The sequence below is a fragment of the Marmota monax genome, unplaced genomic scaffold (genome assembly GCF_021218885.2).
Source record: "Marmota monax isolate L192 unplaced genomic scaffold, Marmota_monax_Labrador192_F-V1.1 WCK01_AAM20220418_F8-fsc00021, whole genome shotgun sequence".
In the NCBI taxonomy this organism is placed as follows: Eukaryota; Metazoa; Chordata; class Mammalia; order Rodentia; family Sciuridae; genus Marmota; species Marmota monax.
Window position 1 is genome coordinate 20,998,105 of NW_026695228.1, and position 11,355 is coordinate 21,009,459.

Sequence of the window (11,355 nt, forward strand, 5' to 3'; positions counted from 1 at the left end):
AACTGAAGGGTGCAGAAGTGGGTGGGCTGCTTCAGGCATGACCGGGCCCAGAAGTGCATTCACAGGGTTCGAGCCCCTTTCTCCATTTCTTAGCTGTGTTTTCATTAGTTTTGGTTTGTTTTTGTGGGACCAGGATTGAAACCAGGGCCAGACAGGGGCTAGGCAAGCGCTCTACCACTGAACTACACCCCCAGCCCCAAAGAGAATGTGCATGTGTGTGTGTGTTTATTTTTAGCTATTATTTTGTTAACCAGAACATGAATTGGGCTGGGTATTTTTTGTTTGTTTGTTTTTTATTTTTGGTACTGGGAATTGAACTCAGGGGCACTCAACCACTGATCCATATCCCCAGCCCTATTTTGTATTTTATCTACTTCTGTCATGCTGTGTGACCTGACCAGCCTCCTCTTCTACTTCCCCCAACAGTGGTGGCTGCTAATGACCTCAAGTGGCAGACTTCTGGTATCTTCCGGCCATTCATCGAGGTCAACATCATTGGGCCCCAGCTCAGTGATAAGAAACGCAAGTTTGCAACCAAATCCAAGAACAACAGCTGGGCCCCCAAGTACAACGAGAGTTTCCAGTTGTAAGTTTGGGGTGTTTGGAAAGCGTGGAGAGAAGGGAGGGGCATCTTTCCGGGGATCCTCAGGGCCAGCTAGGTAGGAGAGATGTCTGATGGGCCAGTGGCACCTGGATGTGGGAGTGGGAAGGCTCAGGGCCTTCATGTGAACACTGAAAAGTGAGGCACCTTGGTTCAAGAGTGATCAGGGAGTTCCCAGAGTGGAGGTCACCCTCTGGGTCAGGCAGCCCCAGGGGAGTCAGTGAATGGGATAAGGCGCATGGTGTGGGATGTCACCTGGGTGGTGAAGGGGAGGGAAAGTCTGGGCAGAAGGGGTATGATGGGCAGGACCATTTGGGGGCTGGAGACTAGCCTAAGAGATGTGGTGATCATGTTGAGCCATAGGTGCTGAGGGGCCTGGGGACAGGACAGGTCACCGGACAGGACAGAGGGTTGGCTCTTGGAATGAGCAGCCAGCTTTGTTGGGACTGTTGGGTCAGGTCATCTGGAGGAGTCAACTCTAGGAACACAGTAGAGGGTGGCTTAACCTAGGGCATGAGGTGGGTGTCGCATGATGCCATATCTGGATTGGGCTTGTTGGAGTTGAGAGTAGTATTCCAGGTACGCGAGTCTAGAGGGGACTGAAACCTGGGGAGTAAGCTAAGTCTGATCAGGGGATATGGTGTGTGGGGTCACCTGGGGTAGGGCTCCATTCCTAGGGGCAGATACCTGGATCAAGTGGGAAGGGGGCAGTGTTGGGGGTGCTCTTGGGGGATGAAGTGCAGAAGGCAGGGGGCGTCAGAGCCCTGTTATATATAGAGAGGTGGGTGCTGTCAGGACAGGACTCTTGGTCCGAGAACTTTGAGGTGGTAGGTCACTTGAAGGAATGCTCCAGAGCAGTTTCAAGTCCTCATGGAAAGGCAGATGTGTCGCCTGGGTGGCCAAATACTTCAGATAAGGGTGCAACATGGCAGGCTCTTGGTCTGGGAAAGTCACTTGGGCTTAAGGGCAGGAGGGAGTAGGGGATGTGCTAGTTGTCATCCATGGTGAGGTACCAGGACAGGGTCACATCAGGAGGGACGGTGGGTGGGGGGGGGATAGGTGCGGGGCCACATCAGTGAAGAACTTGGAATGTGATGGGGGGGGCTTCTGGATGGGATATCTGCAGCTCAGCAGGCAGGAGCAAAGGCCCTGTATCTGGAGTTTGGACCAGGGCCTGGCCAGGTCAGGAAGGGCCACTTGAGGGGGGTGGTGTTTGGTGGGTGGGGACAAAGGACAGGTTAAGCAGAAATATTACTGAGGTATGGAGGGGGCCAGCTTGGGGGCCAGCTAATAGGGGCGTGATCAGGCACGGACTGCAGCGGAGTGGGGCAGAGGAGGGGTACCGCCTGGGGTGGTCTTGACCCGGCGCTGCAAGGGCGGAGCCACCCGGGGCAGGGCCTGGTTTGGGCGATTTCCGGGCGGGTAACGGTGTGCGGTGCCCAGCCGGGGCGGAGTCAGCTGGGGGAGCGACTGGCGCCCTGACGCCCCACCCCTCCCCTAGCACGCTGAGCGCGGACGCCGGCCCCGAGTGCTACGAGCTGCAGGTGTGCGTCAAGGACTACTGCTTCGCGCGCGAGGACCGCACGGTGGGACTGGCTGTGCTGCAGCTGCGCGAGCTGGCCCAGCGCGGGAGCGCCGCCTGCTGGTTGCCGCTCGGCCGCCGCATCCACATGGACGACACCGGCCTCACGGTGCTGCGTATCTTATCCCAGCGCAGCAACGACGAGGTGGCCAAAGAATTCGTCAAGCTCAAATCGGACACGCGCTCTGCCGAGGAGGGCGGTGCGGCGCCTGCGCCTTAGAGCGGGAGCAGGCCGGCGGGCGATACTGCGCCTGCGCGGAGCGCGGGGCGGGGCGGGACTTGCGCGCTGGGACCGCCCAGAGGGCAAGTCTCCGGGCTCTGCGCAGTGGGCGGGCTGCGTCTGCGCCCTAGACTTCTTAACTTCTCCCTCTGGGGAAAGGCGAGCGGACGATGCCCCGCCCCGCCGGGAGGGCACGCCCTAGGGCGCGAAGAAGGAAGAAGCCACATTCCCCTACTTGAGGCCACGCCCTCGTCATCTAAGGGGCCTTTCGAGCTGGGATCGGAGGGAAACCTGTCCCTTTGAAGGAGGCCATATCCCAGGGCTCTGGTTCCGGGAGGCCCCGCCTCCTGTCCCCTGGAAAAGCCATAAGATGGGCTCCAAATCCTGGGGCCCAAGACCAATTGCCAAGTATGGAACTCTCAGCTCCCTCGAGGAGCGGGCCCTGGGCAAGGGATAGGGCTTCCTGGAGTCCCCTGAGATGGGCCGAGGGGCTGTAGGCACCAGGATGCCTGTTGGAGGGACCCGGGCAGACCGGTGTCCCTATTGATGTTTGTGCAAAAAATAAGTGGGGGGAGGGGGAAGAATGGGATTTCAAAAGCACATGCGCCCTCGGGCGCCCAAACCCAGGGGGCCGAGGGGACGGCTCTGGGGCATCTGCACTTCCCCCACTACCCTGTGGGGATTTGCCTCCCTTTTCCCCCCAACAAACCCAGTCCTCATAGAGTTTAACACATCCATTTTACAAATGGCGAAACTGAGGCCCAGAGAGCTGCTTGAGACTTGGCCCAGCTTCCCAGTGCCATGCCCCCTCCCCAGTCCCTTAGACCTGTGTGCCCCGTGGAAGGGTGGGCTGAGATCGGATGACCCGACATAGCTCCTCATTGCTGCTAACTCCCCCTCAGGGGACCTCCCCCAGTACTTACAAGGTGTGGGGGTTATGGGCCAAAACCCCTGTTGCACCCTCCCTCCTTCGGCTGCCAAGCAAGACCCCTGTCCTGAACCCTTTCTCCTGAGACTCCAGTGGGGAGTCCCTGAGAACTCTTGGCCTCCCTTCCAAAAGAGAGTGAGAATTTGGGATCCCCTGGACCCAGGCTCCCTCAGCCCCTTCTTCCTTTGCCAAAATTCTCCAAGCAGGAAAGAACAGGAAGAGACCGGAAACTAGGGGTGTGGTGTGGTGTGGGTGTGTGTGTGAGAGAGAGAGAGAGAATACACAGACATGCTCAGAGCTTAGTCTCCAGAATCTCATCCATTCAGAACCCAGGGCCACAGGAGCTCGTGCCCAGGTGGAGCCTCTGCTGCCTGAAGCTGCTCCAGTAGTGGGCACAGTTGGGTAACTTGGACGGAAAGTCAGCTCATCCAAGTGGGGCCTTTTGGGAAAGTTTGGCATGGCCTGTGTGCCCCACACATGGACCCAGGCACATACGGGAAGGGCAGGGTTGTGCTGCGCTAGGGAGAAATTAAAATGGGTTTGAGGAATGGGAACTCAGGAGGGGATTGTCTGCTATGAAACTGAGGCATCCTCCCACCAGAGCGAAAACCACCAGGTAGAGCAAGCCACAGGTGCAGATGCCAGGAGGTGGACGTTTGGGGCACAGCAAGAAGGTGCTATGGCTGAAGCCAGGCATTAAGGAGGATCATCGGGAGCGAGGCGGTTGGAGAAATGTCAGCCCAGGCGAGGCTCTGCATGCTGCCCTGAGAAGTTTTGCTTTTATTTTGAAACATCTGGGGATTCCCCAGGAGATTTTGAAGCCGGAGACTCTAGTCCGGGTCCCAAAAGCTGCTGTATGGAGAAGAGATCAATGGGGGGATACTTTGAGGATGTTGAAATTGATTTCTGGAAAATTTTTTTTTGGAAACTATATTAAAAATAAAAGATAAGCCAGGTGCAGTGATGCACATCTGTAATCCCAGCAGCTCAGGAGGCTGAGGCGGGAGAATCACAAGTTCAAGGCCAGCTTCTGCAACTTAGTGAGGCTCTGAGCAACTCAGCAAGACCCTGTCTCTAAAATATTTTTTAAAAGGGCTGGGGATGTGGCTCAGTGGTCAGTACCCCTGAGTCCAGTCCCGAGCGCCCCTCCAAAATAAAGACAGATTCTGCCTTTAGATGAGCCCCGGGGCCACCAGGTGCTGCCTTGCAGGTTGTGCCCTGCTCCAGGATTTGCCGTCTCCAGTTAATCCATCTGCAAATCCTAGACGTTGAGTGACATGTGTTTATGATGATGGTCTCCTGATACATGAATGGAAGCATCTGGAAGGAGTGGAACTAGTTTTCAATTTGCTTGAAGGTGCTTTGTGGCTCCTAAATTCAGGCAAGGTTCAGGTGACCCGAATTCTTGTACTATAATGTAAAATGCATTGGGGGTTCCATCCAGGAGCAGGGTGGGGAACTCCATTACAAGACCCAGGGGCGGATTGGAAATCTGGGCTTGCTGGGGGTGCAGCAACCATAGGATGGATGGGTGACTCAGTTCAGAACACAGAAATTTCCCAAGGGCAGATAATGTGTGACCTGGGACAGGCACCGAGCTGCCTGGCAGGATACTTCCCAAAAGATCCCGAAGGAGTCATTCTGGTCAAGTCCTCTGTGTGTGTGTGTGTTGTGTGTGTGTGTGTGTGTACACGTGTGCGCATGCGTGCGTCCGAGCGTGTGAGTCCCAGCACTGGCCCAGGCATGTGGCGAGCCTCGGGGAGTATTTGCTGAGTGCATTTTTGCAACTCCCAGAGTAGGACTGTTTTTGGAATCCCTCCCACATTTCTTTACTCAGAGAATTCCTATGCATCCTTCCAAACTCATGATTAAAATACTGTAGAAACCCTCCCCCCTCCCTCAGGACGTCCCAGCTTCTGTCCCTTCCCCAGTCTAACCCTGATGTCAAGACACTGGTGGTGTCTGTGGCTGGCTGTTCCTCCTGGCCCCGGGGCTGAGGCTTCTCAGGAGCCCCAAGTTGACCCAGCATGAGGTGGGCACTGGGGGATGGCAGTGAGGTCTCACCCAGTTGGAAGACGTGCAGGAGTGGGCAGGGGTCTGCAGGGACGGGGTCATGCCCACGCTGCTGTCCTGCCAGCTTTCCCCTCCCCAACGTCCTGGATACGTGGGAGGTGTCCAGACAGACTGCAGCTGAGTCCCAGTGGGGCACAGTGGGATGATAAGGTACAAACAGGGGAGTCCAGGGGCCTGGCAGCTGTTTGAATTCAGGAAGTTCCTGTCTTGGCACAAGGCCCGGAGAGGGGCAGGGCTTCCCCCAAGAGCCACCCAGCAAGTGGACACAGAGGCCAGCCTCGAATAACACCTCTGGATTTTTGCCTTCACTTGGGGTTCCAGGCGGTGGCCCCAAATTCCCATGGAGCAAGGAAAAAAATAAAGGAGGGTGCCCCTGGGCATGTTGGGGTAACCCTAAGCGTTCCCTGCTTCCGAGCCAAAGCCCCGCCCCGAAAAGGGATGGAGCCAGAGATTCAAGACCCAGAGAGAGGAGGTGCAGACAGGCGACGTGCAAAAGGGGGTCAGGAGCAAGAGGGACCTCCCCTTCCGCTCCCACAATCTGTCCTCCAAGGATTTACATAGATTAGGAGGTGCCCGCCTGCACCCCCATTCCTCAGGCCCCCAGCCTGCAGCATCATCGTGCCCCTCCCCCCATCAGAGATGCAAAAAACTTAACACCCAACTAGAAATCCTTGGGACCTCCGAGACCCTCCGCTCTCGCCTGCGCTGTCCGTTTTGCAGATGGGGACACTGAGAGCCGGGCGGAGCGAGGACAGCCTGGCACCTCCTGCCCGGGTGGGGCGGGCGGGGCGGCAGGTGAGGAGGGCGGGGCTCGGCCTGGATCTCGATCTGGACCTGGGTCCCGGTCCCGTCTCTCCCTGAATGAACATCCTTTCCTAAGAATCGTTAAGGACCAAAGTCGTCTTCGCTGACACGTGTTGCTTTTCTCTTTGCCTTTTATTCTTTTCAAGAGAGAAATCGAGGGCTGGGGATGTGGCTCAAGCGGTAGCGCGCTCGCCTGGCATGCGTGCCGCCCGGGTTCGATCCTCAGCACCACATACAAACAAAGATGTTGTATCCGCCGAAAACTAAAAAATAAATATTAAAGATTTTTTAAAAAAAAAAAAAAAAAAAAAAAAAAAAAAAAAAAAAAAAAAAAAAAAAAAAAAGAGAGAAATCGAGTTGACGCTGTCAACCAAGACCCGCCCCCTTCCCCATCCTCCCACCCCTGCCGGGCCGCAGTGATTCCTGAAGACACAGGCTCCGCGCCCCCCCACCCCCGTGCATCCCTGGTCTCGCCGCCAGGGGGCCTCAAACCCCACCCCTGCCCCAGACCCCGTCAGGCCCGCCCCCAAAGCCCTGCCACGCAGTCCAGGGACGCACCCTCCCCACGCACCTTCTCTTAGCATGTGATTGCAAATGTGAAAATCAAAACGTTTGTTTGTTTTGTTCTGTTTTTTAATTTTTTTTTTCTTTTCTAATTCCACCCCGTTGATCTGGTGTCCTCGCGGATGCCCTCATTTCTCTGTAAATATGTGACTTGGAACATGTTTAAAACAAACGAGAAGTGGTCATGAACGCATGGTGTCGAGATGTTTTGCACTAATCTGATTTTTTTGGTCTCTGTAAAAATATTTTACTAACAGCAGACATTAAAAAGAAAGAAAGTACACAGTCTGAGATTTGTGGTGGATGTCTCTGTCCCTACGTGGCCCTAACCTCTCAGCTACTCAGGAGGCTGAGGCGGAGAGGCCAGCCTGGGCAACATCATATGATCTGTCAAAAGAAAGAAAGAGAGAGGAGGGAGAGAGAGAAAGAAAGAAGGAAGGAAGGAAGATGGCACCGTGGTAGAGAGCATCCCCAGCATCAAAGCAAAACCAAAATATTAGCATCTCTCATTCAGCGTTGATCATGCTTCCTGAACGCAGATGCAGCTTATCCCCATGCTATAGACAAAGAAACTGAGGCCCAGAGGAGCAACATCACAGAGCTAGGAAGAGGTGGAGGTGAGATTTGAATCCAGGACATTAGGCAGCTTGTTACTTGTAACTGAAGTTCAGGCACAAACTCCAGGGACTCAACCCACACCACTAAGGTTGTCTGTTTTAGTCACAGCAGGTGAGAATCTCATCTCCCACATCAGATGGCAAGGAACTAAATTTTGTGTTCCTAAAGAGAAAGCAAGGAGAAAAAAGAAAAGAAAACCTCCACTTTCCTACAGCAGAATTAATTTCTATTTTCAGCCCCCATCCTACCAGGGAGCAGAAATAGGCCCAGTTCAGTTTTTTCTTGATCAATTCAAGGGCAGCCCCCTGATGTCTGAGGTTGTTTCTACATGTGAGTGGCCAGGGCAGGGATCACAGGATCCACTTCAGTGAGTGCTTTGGGCTGCAAGTAACAGTCAACAGGACTCAACCAGGGACAAGAGGGAGAGGCGGTGGCCTGATCCAGAATGAGATGCACTTTTCAGGTCTCAGGCTCTTCTTTTAAGGGAAACATTGTAAATAGTGAACATGAAAGGTCCACAGGGGTCAGGTGTGGTGGCCCAGGCCTGTAATCCCAGCGGCTTCAGAGAAGAGGCTGAGGCAGGAGGATCGTGAGTTCAAAGCCAGCCTCAGTAAAAGCGAGGCCCTAAGCAACTCAGTGAGACCCTGTCTCTAAATAAAATACAGAATAGGGCTGGGGATGTGGCTCAGTGGTCGAGGGCCCCTGAGTTCAATCCCTGGTACAAAACAAAAACAAAACAAAAAAAAAAAAAAAAGAAAAGCAGATTTCTGTTACTTGACTCACCTTAAAAAAAAAAAACCTTATATAACAGAACACAGGCTGTAGCTTGTCACCTCTGACTCCATCCATTGCTTCTCACTGTTACCTCCTGCTTCTCACTTTATTCAACCTCAGGCTAAATTCTGGTACATTCTCAGGGCCTTTCCCAGCCCCCATTTGCTCCCGAACCCCCACCCTGTGATGTCCCCTGATCCTAACCCACTTGACCCCGTTCCTGGCGTCACTCCACTTGCCACCACAGCCAAATTGCTGGGGAACGTCAAAAAAGGCGTCTTCCATTTCCTGGAGAATGTAACAATTATGCGGTTGATCATCTGTCCCCGATTACATTTTATTATATCATTTTTTTATTGCATGATCATTGTGCTGCTCCTGATCCTGCAATTACACGTAATGGTTACTATGATTACGCATTCCCCAATTACACAGTCCCTGCCTTCATTATGACATACGGTGAGAAGCCATGGGGTTGACTTGAGCCCCGCCCTGCCCAACGCTGTACCCGCGGAGGTGACAGAGCCCCAGCTGTGCTCACAGACCGCCCTGCCGCTGGGCACAGGCTCAGATTCACGGTCCAGAGGCGCCTGTGGGAGTTTAAATGGCAGCAGGGACCAGAGTCCTCTTCCTTTCCCTCTGCCGGCAGCCAGGTGTGCAAACAGCTTGTACTTCAGAACTAGCGCCCCCTTGCGGAGTGACAAGCATGGTGGGCGCGGGAGGGCCAGTTCTGCAGTCATTCCTGCAGGAGCAGACGCTCTGCTGAAGGGCCGGCTCTGGCCTGCTGCTTGGTTTGTTTTTTTTACTGGGGATTGAACCCGGGGTGTTTTATCACGGAGCCACATTCTCAGCTCTTTTCTTATATTTGATTTACAGAAAGGGTCTCACTGAGTTGCTTAGGGCCTCGATAAGTTGCAGAGGCTGGCTTTGAACTCATGGTCCTCCTGCCTTAGCCTCCCCAGCTGCTGTGTTTACAGATCTGTGCCACCGCCCGCAGCCTATCGCTTTTTTTTTTTGTCAATAAAGTTTTATTAGCAGTTACTGAGCTGCTTCATTTGTATATCCTCTGCATCTGCTTTTTTAAAAATTCTTTTTTTAGTTGTAGATGGACACAATAACTTTATTTTATTTGTTTTTATTTATAAGTGGTGCCAGTGCCTCATGCCTGCTAGGCAAGCTCTCCCCTGAGCCACACCCCGGCCCCTGCACGTGTTCTTACAGGACAAGAGCAGAGCTGAGTTACTGTGAATTTCCTGTAGCAAACCCATCTGCTAAATGACCTCAGGTGGGATCTGTTTCCCCGCCTTGACCCGGGGCTGATGATATTTTGATACTTATTATGATATATCCACAGGGCCAGATGTGATTGCAGCCACACTAAGGGACAAAGTAGTAGGAGGCTGAGGAATGTCCCTCAGGGATACCTGCATTTATGGCCTGGTACTTGTGCATGTTACTTTAAATGGCAAAAGACACTCTGCAGATGTGATTAAGGATTTTCAGACGATGGCAAGGTTTGGGTGGATTCCTCAGAGGGCAAGGGGGTGCCTGGACTCCCAGCTGCTCGGGGAGGCTGAGACAGCGGCGTGAGCCTGGGAGTTTGAGGCCAGCCTGGGCAGCCCAGTGGGACCCATATTTTAAAAGTCCTGGATTAGGACACGAGGTGTCAGGTGAAGATATAGAAATGGAGGCAAGAGTTTGGAGGAATGAGAGGAAGGGGGTCACAAGGCCAGGAAGGATAACAGCTCCAAAAGCTGGAAGAGACCTGGAGAGGGACTGTGCCTGGTTCTCCCGAAAGAAGCACCCTGCTGAACTGAGATAGCCCAGCCAGATGGATTCTGTACTTCTGGCAGGGGACGAGGCCATTGGCAGCCAGGCATGGTGGCACAGGTCTGCAATGCCAGCCACAGTGGATGCTGAGAGACAAAGATCGAAGTTTGGTCAACTTAGTGAGACCCTGCCTCAAAATGAAAAATCAAAAGGGCTGGGGGTGCCAGGCACGGTGGCACACACCTGTCATCCCCACGGCTCAGGAGGCTGAGGCAGGAGGATCCCAAGTTCCAAGCCAGTCTCAGCAATGGCGAGTCGCTAAGCAACTCAGCTGAGACCCCGTGTCTCAATTACAATATAAACAGGGGCTGGGGATGTGGCTCAGTGTTAAGCGCCCCTGGGTTCAGTCCCTGGTACCCAAACAAAGAACAGAGAAAAAGATGTGGCCCAGGCTAGAGGTGTGGCTCAGGGTAGAGCATGTCCCTTCCTAGCAAGGACAAAGCGCTGGGTTCCAGCCCCAGTATTCCAAAACTAACTAAATCTGATAAAAGAAGAAGAAAGTTGTTTTTAAAAATTTTGTCTTTTGTATGACAAAGATGACCCCCTTGCAAAAGAAATCCTGCAGATGGCTGCAGTTTAGGTAGCAGGATTTTTCTCTTTGCCAAGCTGAGGCCGGAATCCAAGACTTTGCACATCTTGAGCAAGTGCTCTGCCACTGAGCCCCCAGCCCCCGATCCTTTTTTAAAAGGTGCGTGCACTTGTGGGTTCTGCATCCGAGCCACCGGTAGAAGTATGGGGGGCTGGGCCCTGCGCATGGGCTGCACTAGACCTTCTCGTCCTCCCACCCCCGCAGGCGTCACTCCGCACCACGCAGGCGCGTCAGGTGTTCTGTCATGCGGCGGGGATTTGGTGTGGGGATGTGTGTGGGTCCTGGAGCCAATCCTCAAGGACAGTGAGGGACAATGGTGTTCCCCTGTGCAAACGGGAGGAGCCGAGCACGGTCACCACCTCAGCCGTGTCTGGAAGGAGGTTCGACCCTTTGTCCCTTTGCCGCGTCCGATGTTCTGGTTTTCCACGCAGACCACTCGCCATCTGCAAACCCCCCCCCCCCACACACACACACACGGCGGGCACACTCCACGCACCCAGAGGGCTTGCTAATCCTGAGAGCTCCCCAGCATTTGTTCCAGAAAATCCCACCTCTTCAATCCACCTGGGCGTGGGGAGCTGCCCGGGACCTCCGCGTGGCCTGAGTCCCTGCACCAGCTGCCAAGGGCGGCGCCTGCTCTCTGGCTCCTTCCCTCCTCCCACGGGGTTCCTGGGGTCACCCCACAACTCAAATCCTCATCTTGAGGTCTGTTTTCTGGGGAGACAAACCATGTCTGTGCCCCTCACTTGAAGTCAGTGGACAGTACTGCGGC

The 11,355-nt window shown here is 54.1% G+C and overlaps 1 protein-coding gene across 3 annotated transcripts in view; it reads left to right on the forward strand.

Annotated features, from left to right (window-relative positions):
* The window catches only part of Unc13a (unc-13 homolog A), a 60,991-nt gene extending 54,819 nt beyond the window's left edge, over positions 1–6,172 (forward strand). For all 3 annotated transcript variants that reach the window (XM_058576499.1, XM_046436882.2, XM_046436884.2), the window contains 2 exons: positions 427–586; positions 2,103–6,172. In XM_058576499.1, coding sequence (XP_058432482.1) covers positions 427–586; positions 2,103–2,403 — 461 coding nt within the window. In that variant the 3' untranslated portion in view covers positions 2,404–6,172. The remainder of the gene's footprint in view (positions 1–426; positions 587–2,102) is intronic.
* Positions 6,173–11,355: the final 5,183 nt, after the last annotated feature.